Source organism: Acomys russatus, chromosome 11 (assembly GCF_903995435.1).
Source record: "Acomys russatus chromosome 11, mAcoRus1.1, whole genome shotgun sequence".
Classification (NCBI taxonomy): Eukaryota; Metazoa; Chordata; class Mammalia; order Rodentia; family Muridae; genus Acomys; species Acomys russatus.
In genome coordinates, this window is record NC_067147.1 from 49,198,431 (window position 1) to 49,215,642 (window position 17,212).

General features: G+C 40.9%; 1 protein-coding gene across 1 annotated transcript; it reads left to right on the forward strand.

Moving 5' to 3' along the window:
- The first annotated feature begins 12,789 nt into the window (after positions 1-12,789).
- On the forward strand, positions 12,790-16,896 carry LOC127195054 (L-lactate dehydrogenase B chain-like). The gene is made up of 3 exons (XM_051152498.1): positions 12,790-12,825; positions 13,188-13,203; positions 16,283-16,896. The coding sequence occupies exons 1-3, from the start codon at positions 12,790-12,792 to the stop codon at positions 16,894-16,896; spliced, it is 666 nt and encodes a 221-aa protein (XP_051008455.1).
- The last annotated feature ends 316 nt before the right edge of the window (positions 16,897-17,212 follow it).

The window sequence follows — 17,212 nt, forward strand, 5'->3', positions numbered from 1 at the left end:
TCCATGGCCACCGACCACCCATGATTATGGTTTTTCTTTTTTCCACCTTCAAAGTTAACATTGACAAACCAAGTCCTTCTCATGCTTCTGACTTTGTCTTCTAATTATATAACTAATGTAAACACATAAGACAAATAGAAGATAATTGCAGAGATGCTGTTGTCTAGACCAGTCCTTGTCAAAATGCCAAGAGTTTTCTCTAGGCACTTGACATCTCTTGGCATTTGCCACGTATGAACAATTCACTCATTGTGAACATTTGAAAATTTAGAAAACATATGAAAACAAAAATGAGATATAAACATTGTAATTTTAGCCCATTTTCTTCTATGTCTTTAGAGAACAAAATGAAAAACACTTCAGTGTATAATCTTTTATCATTATTTTTAGGACAGGGATATAGTTTAATGGTAGTGTCCCTTCCTATAATGACCAAAGCCTATCTATGTTCAATTCCCAGCACCATTACAACTATTAATTATTTTATATTAAGAAAATTAATACTCTATATCCATTGTAAATATCATTTAATTACTGACAAAATCATCTGACTGTTTCTTCTGATGTGCTAAGGGATAACTAATAGCCACATTTGTAAACAGACTTAGGAAGTAGCTAACTCTTGTTCCAAGTCCCAGCATCCCTGTATCAGGCTACAAAAGGAAGATGCTTACTCTTTTCCTGTACTTGACAATCATGTGTCATATCTACTTCTCCAAGCAGACCTTTTGCCAGCATTTTCAGTTGGAGACTTCCAATGTGAGTGGTGACTTAGTCAAGGCTGGTGTCCCGGCACGCTCCTGCTACAATAGACACAGTAGGAAGGTGGGCCTTGGGCCGGAGCTGGTCTGAGTTCGAGTGAATGCCTTAGCTCAGTTTCATGCATCATTCCTTTTCAGAGTCTGTGGGCGAAATCAAGGGGGGGGGGGAGCATCTCTGTGATGTGCCAGAGACCTGGGATAGGGGAGTCCACAGGAAGTCAAAGGTGCCACCCTAGCTGAGACTACTAGGAGCAGGGGACGTGGAAACTGAAGTGACCACCTCCAGTAGTCAGGCAGGACTTCCAATGGAGGGAGGGGACACCCATCCACCAACAAAACCTTCGACCCAAAATTTTCCTGCCTGCCTGATGTGCAGGCATAAAGATGGATCAAAAATTGAGGGAATGGCCAAATAATGACTGGTCCTACTTGAAACCCATCCCATGTGAGAGAACCAGTCACTGACACTATTAATGTTACCCTGGTATGCTTGTAGACAGGAGCTTAGCATTACAGCTCTGAGAGGCTTCACCTAGCAGCTAATGGAAACAGATGCAGAGACCTACAACCAAACATTAGTCAGAGCTTAGGGAATCCTGTGAAAGAATTAGGGGAAAGATTGAGGGAGCTGGAGGGGTCAAGACTCTACAAAAAATCCTAGAGTCAACTAACCTGGGCCCTTGGGAGCTCACAAAGACTGAATCACCAACCACAGAGTATGTACAGGCTGGACTTACGTAACAGATGCACAGCTTGGCTTTCATGTGGGTTTCCCAGCAACTGGAACAATGACTCTTTTTGACTCTGAATCCTGCCTTTGGATCCCCTTCACTCGGCTGCCTTGTTTGGCCTCAGTGGGAGGGGACACACCTAATCCTGCTGCAAATTTTATGTGCCATAGTGGATTGGTATCCATGGGGGACCTCCGCCTTCTCTGAGAAGAAGAAGAAGATGGGAGAATGGGGTGGGGAGGAATGTGTGAGGGAGGATTTGGAGGAGAGAAGGGAAGGCTGTGATCAGGATGTAAAGTGAATAAATAAATAAATTAATTAAAAGATAGTGTCACTAAAATGTTGCAATCACTGCTTCGTACTGTCAACACTCCCAAATTCCAAGAGAGACTGACACAGGATGGCTACCCGAGGTGCTCACAGTGTGAGATGAAGTGGGCAAAATGAGATTGCTGTCGTACACTCCTGAAAACCTGTTTATGTTTGAGGTGTGTGTGTGTGTGTGTGTGTGTGTGTGTGTGTGTGTGTGTGTGTGTGTGTTTATGTGCGGGATCCTACAGAGACAAGAAGAATGTTCATGACCCCTTGGAATAGGGCTTACAGACAGTCGTGAGCTATGATGTAGGTGCTGGGAACCAAACCCAAGTCCTCTGCAGGAACAGTGACTGTTCTTAACTGCCAAACCATCTACCTAGCCCTTCATCTCCGTCCCCACCCTGTCTTTTGGATAAGATCTCACTGTGACTGTACAGACTAGCTTGCCTCAAACTCAAAGAAGCCTCTGCCTCTCCTAAGATAGAAAACAACGACATATATTTGTTGAAAAATGCTCCAAACAGTTCTCAGAATTTTCTTTATCTGATGAACAACTGACAGTTTTCCACTTAGTTCCTAAGTGACCAAAGGAAGATGCCATCCCCATGCATTGAGAAATCAGTAGACTGTTTTCAGGAGTGTGTGGATGGGTATGGTGCTCAGCAAGCTATGTGAAATGGCATTGATGATTTCCACCACCTTGAGGCAATTCTGTTCCTTTCATGTGAGGTCTCCCTGCATCTCTGTCTTCAAAGAAAGTCAAAGTCCAAGAAACCCACAGGCGAGTAACAATCTGCCTTGTTTGCTTCCAAAAAAATAATTTCAAATAAGCTTAGTCTAGTTTCACATTCATATGTGTGTTGGTGTGTATATGTACTGAAAGCACCTCAGAGTCAGTACAAGACACACCAAAATGAAGTTCTCAGCACAAAGGAGATGTGTTTGCCCACAGGGACAAAGGGCAGGAGGTAAGAGACAAAGACAAGAGACTGAGGATGAGGGAGAAGAGAAGAGGACCAAGGAAAAGGAAAGAAAAGGGGCAAAGGAGATGGCCAAAGGATATTTGCCCAGAGGGACAAAGGGCTGCCTCTGGATAGAGAGGAGACAGACATGACCCTTAGGCAAATGGCAGTTTATAAAGGAGAAAGGGCAAGACCCATGTTAGGATGTGGTTTTAATTTTGATTGGGCAAGTTAATTAGCATATGAAAAAGGAGTGCTTTTGATTATTGGAATTCAATACTTTGATAGCTGGACCTTGGTGCTCAGCCTCAGGAGGAAGAAGTGGCCATATAAGAACATGGGCCGTCGTGGCTGGCTTGAGGAATGTTTTTTTTAGCAAGGCAGAGGGTATGGAGGAGAAGGGTGAAAGGTGAAACTGTTTATGGCCTGTTTGTCATGCTTACCTCTGTGTTTGCTATGCTTGGGCCTGTTTGATCCCTTAACATATTATATGCCTATGAAATCTATATAAGATTATATATACATGGAAATGTGTGTATATATTTGCATGGATTCATGTATGCTTGGATATATATACATATATATAGTGTAATTATGTATGTTTGTGTGGTATTTATGTTTGGATATATATGTATATATGAGCATATATACGTGCACATATATTTATTTATAATATGCACATATATACATAAATCTTTCATAGTGAATTTAGAGGAAATATACTCTAAATAATATGGTTTTATTAAAATTTGGAGAGTATTATTTCTCCACTGACTAGGATGATAAAATCATAGTTTATGAGATCCTATGCCTAGGAGAATAAAAGGGAAACATTACTCTCAACTGCAATGCAGTTCCTGTTTGTGAATCCCAGTTTCCACGTTAGAGTGCTTTGTGTCTGTTTACTGGGAAGATACTTACATCATTTAATTCCACAAACTCCACAGTAAGTTGTCCAAATGTGAAATCAATTTATAAGATGTCACAGGACAAAGTGTGTGATTTGCGCTTTTTTTGTTGCAGAAATTTCTTTGTGAGTGTACTCAAGCAAATCATCATGACATTGCTCCAGGAGATGCCACCTCTAACCTCCCTTAATTTAGCAAATAGCTAAGTCATTTTGTTCACATTTTGATCAGTGTGTTACGTACTTAGAAGAGTATTATTATTTGAGGAAGGTAACTGAAATGACAGACTGTTTGCCTATGATCAGAACATTGCACTGCATTTAGTAGGCATGATGGCACACACACGAGTAATATAAATATACAGGCGGTAGAGGCAGGGCAATCAAAAGTTCGTGGTCATCATTGGTAGCACAACAAAGTCAATATCAGCCTAAGATAAATGAATCTCTCTCAGTCTCTCTCCAAATGCACGTACATGTATGTGTATATATATATATATATATATATATAAAATTATCTGAGCCAAACACATAATGTGAAAAAGAAAACTAGTAATTGAAATCATAGCAGCTATATGGGCTTGGTGGTGCATGCCCTTAATCCCAGCACTTTGGAGACAGAAGCAGGCGGATCTTTGTGAGTTTGAGGCTAGCCTGGTTTACATAGTGAATTCCAGGATTATCAAGGCTACACAGAGAAACCCATTCTCAAACAAACCAAAACTAATAATAATAATAATAATCGTGATAATAATAGTAAAAAGAAAACATAGCAACATTATGCACATGAGTGCAGTGGCTTAGACATTAAAAATAATATCATCATATGATGTTTCCTTGAAAATACATAAAACATAGAGAAAGATAGGACTGACACCAAAATTTTTGTCTAGTCACTTAGTTTTGTCTTATTAGAACAGGAGTGACTCATAGAAGGCCCAGGATATTCTTCAGTGTTAAACTAAAAGGTAGAAACAGCTCTCACTTAATCATCTTTTTAAAATGCCATTTCAATGTCTAAGACATTTCTTCCCCCAGAAATAAAAGTTCTCAGTTAAAATGATGCCAGTGAGAAGACAGAGTTGTCCACTGAGGACACAGGCATGCAGCAAGCTCTGCTCCGCCATCATTTGTTTTAGTTCTTTCAAAGTTACTTCGATTCAAAGAAATGTCAGATGAGTGTAATACGGACTAAACCTCCAACTACAAGTGCTGTTATTTCCATTTTACAGTTTAAAAACAATAAACAAACGAACAACAAGAAACCCAGTTGACTGTATTTATATAATGTGGCCCAGGCTGTGGGGATTCTGAACTGCATCCCAGGTTTCACCCATGGATACGAACACACTTCCTGTACCTTACCTCTCCTCCTTCCTAGGAGGTTGCTTTCAGAGAGGAGCTGTTCCTAATTGTGTAGATACTGACGCAGGAGTTCAACCTCACAGGGAAGATACGCTCTGTAGTTTTCTCATTTACTCTCTGAGATCATTTAATCTTTTAAAATGCAAATTAAATGAATTTATTAAAATAATTTAATAACCTTTTAAACAAAACAAAATAATACAGAAAGACTTTATAGTCAGTAGCCTCACGTTGGTAATTATAAAATTTGCATAAAGAAAAGTATATTGAAAACAAAACTTTTAGACCATAAAATTAATACTTCCCAAAATGAAGCGATGCTAGTGAGAGAAATTTAAAAAAAAAACAAAAAACAGTCAAATTCAGGAGGCATGGATTATACCCTTAACCATAATTGCTGCTTTTTACAAGGAGTCAGTCAATAGCATCATCTGGTAATCTAGAGTGAAAAGAGAAACACATATATGGTTCCCAAGCTAACAGAAAAATTTGCTGAAGACACAAGTGAGAGAGTCAGAGAGATAAACTTCATCATTGGAGTGTAAATATATCCCAGACAGAATACATTGCACTTTCGTCTAGCAAAGGTACGTTGAAGGTGCTAACCGTGTGACAGATGCTCTCTCAGACCTTAGAGACAGTGAGGAGAGCAAGTGCAGAGTGCTCTGCCTGCTCTGCTGGACACACTGCCAGCTCAGGAGGCCGTTGCTAAATGGCACGTGCTCTGTGGATGTCAGTGGGGTGGGAAGATGTGTGTGGTGCTGAGGGAGCACATTTAAGGTTGCTGACTTGATATTGGAGAGGCTATGGAGGCCTTCCCAGAGGATGTAGCATCTACGGTTGGGAGTGAAAGGCTAGAAGGATTCAGTAACCTGAGAAAGAAAAGGGACTGGAGTATCTGTAGACACAACTTCCAGGCATGGGGAAGCTTCCAGATAAAATGATTCTTGTGGATAAGTCAGGGACGGATGCAATAGAAATTTTGCACAAGCATGTTGCAAGGCCAACAAATAGCTCAGTAGTTAAAAGATCTTGCTGCATAAGCCTGAAAACCCAGGTTCTGTCCCCGGAAGGACACACTGAAGGGATAACCACTTGCCCCGAACTCTCCTTTGACCTACACATGCGTAAGCTTGCACGGGAATGCACAAATGCACATCTGCATGCACACATACAATAGTAATAGATAAACAAAACAAAACTCTTGTCATAGTGAAAGAACAAAAGAAGAGTGTCCAGTTCCTGTCCCAGGCAGTGGGCCCTGTGTTTCCTTCCTTGAAGCCAACACTGAATTGAAGGTTGTCCTGTCTATGGTCTGTTTTTACATTTTCCTTTCTTTTGCAAATAATCATGACAGGTACTGTAAAACAAAAGATGACCCCTTCCCCTTAGGGATGTGGTGCACCACCACATCAAGGCCTGTTCAAGGTAAAAAAGACAGCAAGGATGCACTGTGCTCACCCTCTGTTTATGGGGCCAAGAAAACAGTTTATCCATTTTGCTGGTAGTTACAATGCACCTCGTTTTCCTTCCAATCTACATGGAACGTAAGTGCCAAGTGATTGATTTCATGCCTCTAGGCTTTCCCTGACATCTGAGATTAGTGAAGCAGCAACTGCATGAAAATAAGAAATTCTTGGCAAGTAAAGTTTTCAAATATTGACATAAACCAAAGCTGTAACCATCAAAATGCATCGATCCTCCAGGAGGTCCTCAGGCTAATGTTTGTGTGGCGTGCACCACCTTTTATCTTTGACACACTGTTTTTTAAACGCTAAGGTGTGTGTGTGTGTACAGGACAGTGTGAATTTCTTTTGCGATTACTTCATTCTTTCTCACTTTCTTTACTGAGACTTTTTTTTTTTTTTTGACATTTGGGAGTTTCACTATCAACTTCATTCTAGAATAATGAAAAGATGAAATAATAATTCAGGTGAGGTGTGCAGTGCAGGTTCGTGTGATTACTTAGAGCCATGCAGTCACAGGACAGTTTTTGTTTTTCTTAGAAGGATGAGGGAGAGCAGGAGGCAGGGAAGAGAAACAGTGGTGCCTTTGCTGCTGCGTCTGACTTGGTGCTGGTGGGGAGCTGGAGTCTGGTAACTCCTTCTGGACTGAGGGATGCCTGCTCTGTGCTTGTCATGGAAGCTGAGTTGCTTTGGCTTCATGTCTTCTGCATGGCCTTTGAATATTAGCAATTTGTGCATTTTCTCACCGCTGCTGAAAAACTTGCTCCATGCAGGCAAAGTCAGCATCTCCTTCATAATTCAAGCTCTCACAGGCTGTCTGAAAGATACACACTGATCCCAGGTCCCAGCGTGGCCTTCTGGTCTGCGTGTGATGGGTGATTGACTACATTATCTGATTCTCTATGGAAATAAGATTTGTAAAATGGAAGGGGCATGGATCTCAGCATTAGAGTGCCAGCCTGCCATGCATATGACACTGGATCTATTCCCAGGACACACCCTCACATACAGATATACACATGTGTATGCACATGTACTATCACAAGCACACAATGCATACATAAGCACACATGTACACAAACAGGTAGACACATGCATACACACATGTGCCCACACATATACACATAAACATAGATGCACACACATGGATATAACCTCATATACAGATAATCACATGTGGGTATACATTTCAGTTCATACAATTATTGCATGCACATGTACAAATGCATATGTGTACATACATACAAACACACATATACACACTTATTTATATACATATGCTAATAAACACACACATGCATGCACATATGCACATGAATGCACAGTGCACACACATGCATACAAGAACATGCAAACACATGCGCACACTCACACAGGCACACACATACATGCATACAAAGGCACAAACATGCTTTTCAAAAGTTGAGGCAAGCACATAAGGAGATGGGAACAATTCTCAGGTAGAGGGCAACGTAGTAAAATCTTCTCTCAAATATGCATGTGCACAGGAACAATACTTAAGCGGACTGAATAGATTATATTTATATATTGATTTGTTTATATACAAATAAGTATATATAGACATATGTGTGTGCATGTGTGTATACATGTATATGACATACATAAATGTGTGTATGGCAATAATATTTAAACGACCACAAGTTTGTGAGCAGAAGGGCTTTGAAGGAGTTTGAGGTGGGCAAAGAGGTAAAGAATGCGTGGACATAGTATACTCAGTATGCAGTTCTGACGAATGTCTAAACGTGTTAATTTTGATCCTTTAATAATAAATAACTACTGCACTAAATACCACATTTTCTGCTTGTTTAATGTGGGCTGCGTTCATATCACGACATCCATGTGGGTTGCGTTCATGTCACGGCATCCATGTGGGGTGTGTTCATGTCACGGCATCCATGTGGGCTGCGTTCATATCACGACATCCATGTGGGGTGTGTTCATGTCACGGCATCCATGTGGGGTGTGTTCATGTCATGGCATCCATGTGGGGTGTGTTCCTATCATGGCATCCATGTGGGGTGTGTTCATGTCATGGCATCCATGTGGGGTGTGTTCATGTCATGGCATCCACATGGAGTTCAGAGAGGAATTTGCAGGTGTCGCTGTTCTCCTTCCTCCATATGGGTCCTGGGAACTGAGCTCAGGTCCTCAGAGCTGGCCGCGAGCCCCTTACTCACCGAGCCATCCTGCTACCTACAGCAGCACATTTTACAAATGTGCCTAAATAAATAAGCAATCACTTATGGTGTATTTAGACTTAAATCCAAACTTTCTTTTCAGGCGTCTGCCTTCCTCCCCTACTTTCCCCTGGTGTGCTGCCAACCTGCTGTCTTCTGTTGTCTTTAGATCATTTCACACACTGAAATTCTCTTAGCACCATATCCTCATTTTCTGGTTGATAGATCCTGTTTATATTCTGGCCTCTATTTCAGATGCCCCTTTTTTTTTTTTTTTAAATCACTGGCCTTTTAGTCATCCCTTTCTATGTCTCATGATGCCGTCACACTTTGCTCTTCGCACAGACTTTATTAACTCATGAATCTTTCCTGGCATATATTAATAATACATACTATTTATGTGTATAGTGTATTTTCACATATGACTTTGGAATACAATTCTTGTCTGGCTCTTCATATGGTCTCCAGCTCCTGGCATTGCTTCATATGCATCAAATGGGTAAATCAATGAAGGGAGCGGGGAGTATTACCTCTGGCACCTACTGATGCTGGTTATATCTCCATCTCTCCAATTTCTTACCTAGGTGGCATTTTGCTAATTGCCTGGTCTCCTTGGACCCCAGTATTGTCACCAGAGCACTGATAAGAGTGAAATCTCCTTGGCTCTGCTTTTCTTCCCTGTAATGAAATGCCAACACAGTAAACTTACATTGAGAAAACATCTATTTTGGTTCATGCGTTTAGGAGGCTCTGGTTCTGGGTTGATGGACCCTTTTTCATAGCTCCCTTGGTGGCTCATCATGGCTGCTGTCTGTAGTAGAACTAGTCACTTCACAGCGAGGATGTAGGAGAGAGAGAGAGAGAGAGAGAGAGAGAGAGAGAGAGAGAGAGAGAGAGAGAGAGAGAGAGAGAAGTTAGAAAGGCTTCCTAACAGTAAATTCCAATGTATACATTTATACAGATTATATAAATACAAAGTTGATTTTATGCAACTCTACTTTCATATAAAGTAGCTTTTAGACATGTGTGGCACAGTTTGAATGAATACTAAATGAACACATTTGTTATTATTTCATTACCAAATCTGTGATATATTTTTTATTAATTAATTTATTCAGATGTACAACTCATTTGTTCTCCCATCACTTGTATCCTCCCGTTCCTTCCTCCCTCCCACTTTCACCCTATTCCCCTCCCCTAGGTCCATGATCGCGGGGGACCTCCTCCCCCACTTTATGGTCACAGGCTATCAAGTCGCATCTTGGTAGCCTGCCTATTCTTTCTTTGAGTGCCACCAGGGCTCCCTACCAAGGGGATGTCGTCAAATATGGGGCACCAGAGTTGATGTCAGAGTTAGTCCCTGCTCTCCACATAACTGTGAAGAATGTCCTGTCCATTGGCTAGATCAGAGTAGGGGTTCGGTGTTTACTATTTGTCTTGTCCTTGGTTAGTGCAATAGTTTGAGCAGACACCTCTGGGCTCTGATCCACCCGTTATGATGTTCTTCTTGTAGGTTTCTAAGATCCTCTGGATCCTTCTATTTCCCCATCTCCTATATAGAGTCCCAGTGGGATGTTCTCACATCTGTCCCAATCTCCTGGTAAGTGAAGACTTTCATGGGACATGCCTTTTGGGCTAGTGTCCAATTATAAGTGAGTATATACCACGTGAATCTTTCTGCTTCTGGGTTAACTCACTCAGTATGTTCGTTTCTAATTCCATCCATTTGTCCATAAATTTCTAAATTTGTTTTTTTTTTTTTTATAGGTGAGTAGTATTCCATAGTGTAAATGTACCACAATTTCTTCATCCATCCTTCAACTGAGGGACATTTAGGCTCTTTCCAGGTTCTAGTTATTATGAATAAGGCTGCTATGAACATGGTTGCACATATATCTCTGGTTTGTGGTGGAGCATTTTCTGGGTATATTCTAAGGAGCTGGGTCTTGAGAAAGCCCTATATTTTTATCATTGTTTTGTTATTTTAATATTTAGTACAATACGACAGATGTTCATATCCTTTACCAGCTTTGGACAATCTTGATGGTGCTGGCATCTGCTAGTTCTCTTCCTGTAAGCAGAAGCGTTATTTGATTAAGGTTATATAGTAAGAAGATTGTGATTGCACAACCTGGAGATACGGGCTTATTTATTCCCTCTTTGTCCTCAAATTTAGACAGATAAATTGAATGGCCCATTCATATTAAAGGTGCTACTAAAAGTACTTTCAAAGGTGCATTCCTTCATGCATGAAAAGCCTAGAGATTTAATCGCTGTCCAGCTCAGTTTCATAGAGAATGACAATGCTGCGGGAAGAAAAGAACTATAAACGTGTTTCACATGCATATGCAGCTTTTCCTGCTAATTTTGAATCATCGTCATCATAATCGTAGCTTCTTTGTTTCAATAAGCACCAAACTTGTGCTTAGACTGCTAATTTAAGTAAGTGGAAGGATACAGAAATAGTAAGTAAGCAATTGACCAGGAGGTGGGGGCATTAGGATGATTCTGGAAGTCCTGATCATCACAATCTTTTTAAGTATCCTTCATCCTTTACTTGCTGTTTCTCTAACCTTTAAGGTTTAGTGTTAGTGTCACACTTGGAAATTGTACCCAAAACACCAGTAACTAATTTGACCCAGAATACCAGAACAGATCGCCATAACTCAGTCACGTATGGCCGTTAGCTTCCTGTCACTGTGACAGAACATCTGAGATGAGCCCAGATGTAGTCCCCTCCCAGTTCTCCAAGTCCCTAGGTTCGTGCTTAATAGAATCCATTGTGCGTGAGTTTGAGGCACACCAAGAGTGCAAAGAGGGTGAAGCTGCTGTTACCAAGCAACAAAGGAAAAGACAAAGGTGATAATTCCACTATTTCCATTAAGATCACAGCCGCAATGTCCTTACTTCCTTTCTCTGGTCCCTACCTGTGAAAGCTAGCCTACTCCCTGATTGTGCTGCACTCTGGCAGTCAATTGCCCAGAACAGGAACTCCAGGAGTTATTGAAGTTACTGAGCCATGACACTCACCCATTGTACTGCCATGATGCAATTCTCCATCCACACGGAGAGTGTCCTTCTCAGAGTGTTTACATTGTGTTGGCTGTTATGTCATCAGCGGATGATTCACAGAGGAGAGAAAGCGTGAACAAATTACATGTTGGGCAGTTCAGATCTGCATGTAACTTGAACAGCAGGGAATCAGACATTCTCTTCCGCCCTCTGTGGGCACCACTACACAGTTGTGAATACCCACATACATATGTAAACATCATTTAATGCAACTGAAAATGAACATAAATCCCAGTGCACTCAGGTTTATAGCTGGAAGGGATATTATGCAGGAAAGCACCCATCCTGCTGTTGGAGGCTACGCTGGATTATGTTTTAGTTTTGGAAATCTTAATAACTATATATTTGCTGTAACATTATACAGATATCATTGATAATACAATAGGCATAGTTAATACATAAGCTATATGGACTCCTACCATGTTTTATTCATATTTTCAGGAAGCAGAGATAGATAGCATGGCTTGCCACAAGACCACCACTCTCAGCAAAAAGATAGAATAGTCTCTGTCCCTGTCATCATTAGTTTTCACTCAAAGAGGGACTACAGAATATACTAAAACTTTGGCACCTCATCATATATTTACAACGGTTGTTAAGAATTCAGGAAAAACTTATTTCTGTCTGCTGAGGTAGAGTTGCCAGTACACATATTCTGAAAAATATGAGAGTAGCCACAGAGCCAAGCAGTGCTGCTGTATAGAGTCCAGCTCAGTTCTGGCACTAATTGAACTGAGGCCAAGCCAGAAGCTTCTGGCTAGTAGGTATTTTTCTCATCATACCAAAATATGGTAAGACAGACAGGCAGGCAAACTGGGAAGAAAGGAAGGAAGGAAGGAAGGAAGGAAGGAAAGAAAGAAGGGGAGGAAGGGAGGGAGGGAGGGAGGGAGGAAGGATGCATCCAGTCAAAGAAACTAAAACCACTTGGAAAATCAGATGCTCCAAAGTCTTATTTTTTAATCTTATGATATGATAAAATTTAATTTTAAGAACAAAACATACCCAATTGGTCATGGGAAACAACGAGAATGTGCAAAATGCGGAGCAGGTGAGATAGTGAGGTCAGCAATTTCCTTTCTGAAGTCACTCAAGATATCTTCATAATATGGCATGTCTCCACTGATTTTGCCTGTGTGGAACTGCAGATCCATGTGGATGAAGTCAGTGACGACAGAGAAGAGCATAGTCCATAGGCTGTCTCTTCACTCTGATGACTCCTTCCTTTGCAAAGCAGGAATGGGGTGGTGTGTGTGTGTGTGTGTGTGTGTGTCTGTGTGTGTGTGTGTGTGTCTGTGTGTGTGTGGTTTGTGCATGTGAGAGAGAGAGACAGAGACAGAGAGAGAAAGAGAGACAGACAGACAGACACAGAGAGACAGAGACAGACAGACAGACAGACAGACAGATAGACAGAGACAGAGAGAGACACACAGACAGAGAGACAGAGACAGAGACAGACAGAGAAAGATACAGAGACAGACAAAGAGAGAGGACAGACAGAGACACACAGACAGAGACAGAGAGAGAGAGAGAGGATGTACATGCACGCACATGCACATGTTGAAAGCTATAACACACGAGCCTGTAGAGGTCGGAAGCCAATATCAGGAGGCCTCCTCTATTTCTCTCCACCTCATCTTTGAGACAGACCTCCTCTTGGAATTTGGAGCTCACCATTATACCTGGACCGCCTCCTTGCAAGCCCATGGATCCACTTGTCTCTGCTCACACCCCCTCAACTCTGGGTATATAGACACACATATACCGTCACGAGGTTTTTCTCTATGTAATTATTGTATATTTGAATTTTATCTTTATGCTTGTGCAGCATGCACTGAGACATTATCTTAAAATAAGATTTTAATTATGTTTATCAATTCCTGGAATTAACTGTTTAAAAATTTTTTAAAAGTGTTATTTATTAATGTTTGAGTTTTCTGTGTATATATACATAGTGCACACTTTATTAATGTACAAGTGTTCTGTGTACATATATACATAGTGCAAGCTTTATTAATGTATGAGTGTTCTGTGTACATATATATATTTATATATTTATTACTTTAGTGTTCTGTGTGCATATATATGATGCATGTCAGAAGAGGGCATCAGATCCCATTATAGATGGTTTTTAGCCACCATGTAGTTGCTGGGAATTGAACTCAGAACCTCTGGAAGAGCAGACGGTGCTTTTAACTGCTGAGCCATCTCTCCAGCCCCTGGAATTAGCTCTTGAGCTATCTGAGCCCTTTTCAGGAAGTCCTTGCTTACGCCTCCATCTTCAAGTGCCATGCACATACATTACTCTGTCAAATAAATGATACTTTCTACTGAGTATATACAAGTATTTGAGTGAAAGAGATAGATCTTTATTATTCTACATGGGGTTAGTCAGCTTTCCCAGCATCTCTTCTTTTTCCTAGGTAGATTGCTCTTCCTGTTTTAGCAATTTGAAATTACTGTATTTGGTGGGATTAAAATGTTAATCTGTTATCTGCTGTCTGCCAGCCTTTGTGTATACATTGTTCCACCCCCCTTACTCATCACTTCTCATCCTGGGTGACTTCTTCCTATCCCCAGCCTGAAATAAACGCAGGCAAAGTTATTTGATGTGGCTGAATCCGTCATATTTGAAACAAAAGATTCTTTGAAGAGGATTTCAAAAAGAGACTTTGAAATACATTTCTTATATCTAGTTTTAATCTAATTGATTTATTCAACATTAGGCTAGCTTTTGATAACTTTTTTTATAGCTGAATTCTGAACAGATTTCTTATGGAATAGAATGCTGTGCAAACATGTGGCACTTAACTTCTTTTTGTGGTAGATCAAAACCAAAATAGGAGGCTGAAGAGGCGCCTCAGCAGATCAAGAACCTTGATTCACAAGCCTAGCGTCCTGAGTCTGGTCTCTGAGACCTACAAAATGATGGAAGGAGGGAACCAACTCCACAAAGTTCTCATCTGACCTCTACACTTGTCTCTTGGCATGCCCACTAAATCACATGCAAATCCTGCCCACCACCCCGGACACAATACAAATAAATAAACTTTTTAAAAAAGTTAAGCAGGGGCCCTGTAGGTAGTAAAATTCAGAGGAAGTTAGCAACAAGGACAGGACTAGCAGTTACTTCTTCCTGAGTCCTCCCAGAGAGAATGTGTGAGCCGCTGAGGACATGCACCATTGGGAAGAGCCAGCAACTCTGAAGGTACCAGGTCGCGCTCCAGGAGTGGATGACGTAACCCAGATATTTGTACACTTTTCTCTATTTGTTATTATAATCATTATTGGTTATTATTTTAATGGAGAGGCTTATGTCTGAAAAATAAGACTCAGGGCTTCTGAGCTTTCTCAGATATCTCCACTTCACTTTAGCAATTGGTTCTAATTTATTTTAAAAGTTGGTAATTTTTTTTATTAAGATTTTTTAAGCCAATAGAAAGTCTTTATTATCTGGCCAGAAACTAAGTGAAATCCCATTGTAATGATGACCCTTTCTCAGGGTGAGTTTTTAAGCACGACAACCTTATCCTGGGTTGACATAGCTCAGTTAAGAGGGACATTTAACAAGAACAGTTAGCAAAATATGGACCCATAGAAGCCAAAGGGCAAGGTTATACCACTGTTATGGAACGAAATATTAGCCACATAGAATATGGTATTTTAAATGGAAATTCGAACCTCCTTATGGAGATAGCTTCAAATGTGGCAAAGCCATTGGGCAAAATGTCCTTGTTTCAGCTACAGATAGAATACTGCCTAAAAATAGGCAAATTTGCATGCAGGCAGAGTTGATGGCCAATCTCTCCCAAGACAGTGTAAGTAAGTCCTCAATAGTTCCTGCCTCACAAATGTGTCTGTCAGATATACTAGGCCAGAAGGCTGAAGACGGTGCTCCAACGTTATAGAGAGTTTTTGGTGACTGTTCAGGCAGCAAACTGTCTCTGTCATTTTTCCCTTTGGAAGCCGCTAACCTGCACTTCCTATTTATTCAGGTTAATAATTTTATTCTCAAGTCTCTGATGGGGTTGAAGAACACATAGTTTAGTCTTACAATTAAGCTTAGTTGTTTAGGGGTCAAGATGTTTTTAGGTCTAGATAGATGTTTCAAGTTGATAGAGATGAGATATAATAGATACGGAGTTACATGCAGAATTTTGGACACACCAAGATAGGAAAGATGTTTTCTTCAAGACTGCCAAATACAATAGGCAAAACACTATGAATGTAACATTAATATAATTCCTAATTGTTCTGTGGTTTTTCTGGCAGTATGTAGCTTATTTCATATTTGTGTAGTAATAAATGCATATGTAAATATTTTTAAAAATTGAAATTTGACAATACTTTGCAGGTGTAAAAGATATCAATATGACCATGGCAACATGTAAATGAAGCCTTATTAAGATTCTTAAATCGCAAACTGAAAAATAGTTCTAAGAGACATTTTTTAAAAAATGTTGGCTTGACAGGCTGCAGAGATGGATCAGCCATCATGAGTCTGAGTTGACTCAACCTGGTGCAGAGAAACGTCAATGGTTTCAAGTTCATCATCCCTCAGATCATAAAGTATAGCCCGGACTGCACCATCATTGTGGTTTCCAACCCAGTGGATAATAGCCTTACTTACATCTCCTGGAACCTGAGCATGCTACCTAAGCACCGTGTGATCCGGAGTGGATGCAATCTGGACTCTGCTCGCTTCTGCTGCCTCATGACCAAGAAAGATGGCATCCATCCCAGCAGCTGTCACAGATGCATTCTGGGTGAGCATGGCGACTCCAGCATGACTGTGTGGAGTGGGGTGAATGTGGCAGGAGTCTCCCTCCAGGAACTGAATCCAGAAATGGGAACGGACAGTGACAGTGAGAAGTGGAAGGAAGTGCATAAGATGGTGGTGGACAGTGCCTATGAAGTCATCAAGCTAAAAGGCTACACCAACTGGGCCATTGGCTTAAGTGTGGCCGACCGCACTGAATCCGTGCTGAAAAACCTATCTCGGATTCACCCCTTGTCTACGACGGTGAAGGGAATGTACAGCCTTGAGCCCCGAAGCCTTCCCTGGCTCCAACAAATGGAGTGGGGACCAGCAAGCCTGTTCTACCACAGGATCTGGACTTGATCGTGGTGGCTCACGATTGCCTCTAACTCTCCGATGTCCTCTCCTGGCCTCTGTGAAGACCTGGTACACATATGGTGCACAGACATCTGTTCAGACAAAACATCTGTGCAAGCACAAAAATGATAAATTTCGAATTGGTGACTTATTACATACTCTCATAAATAGGTTTGAAATATCTTTGAGAAGTTTTCAGTGATTGAATAAGAGAGAAACCACCATCCCATAAATCCTTTGCCTTCTTAGCAATTTCGTAAAATCCAAATAGGAGTGAAAGCAGTTCCACTGAAGCCGAACGTGTGCTGCAGAACACTGACTC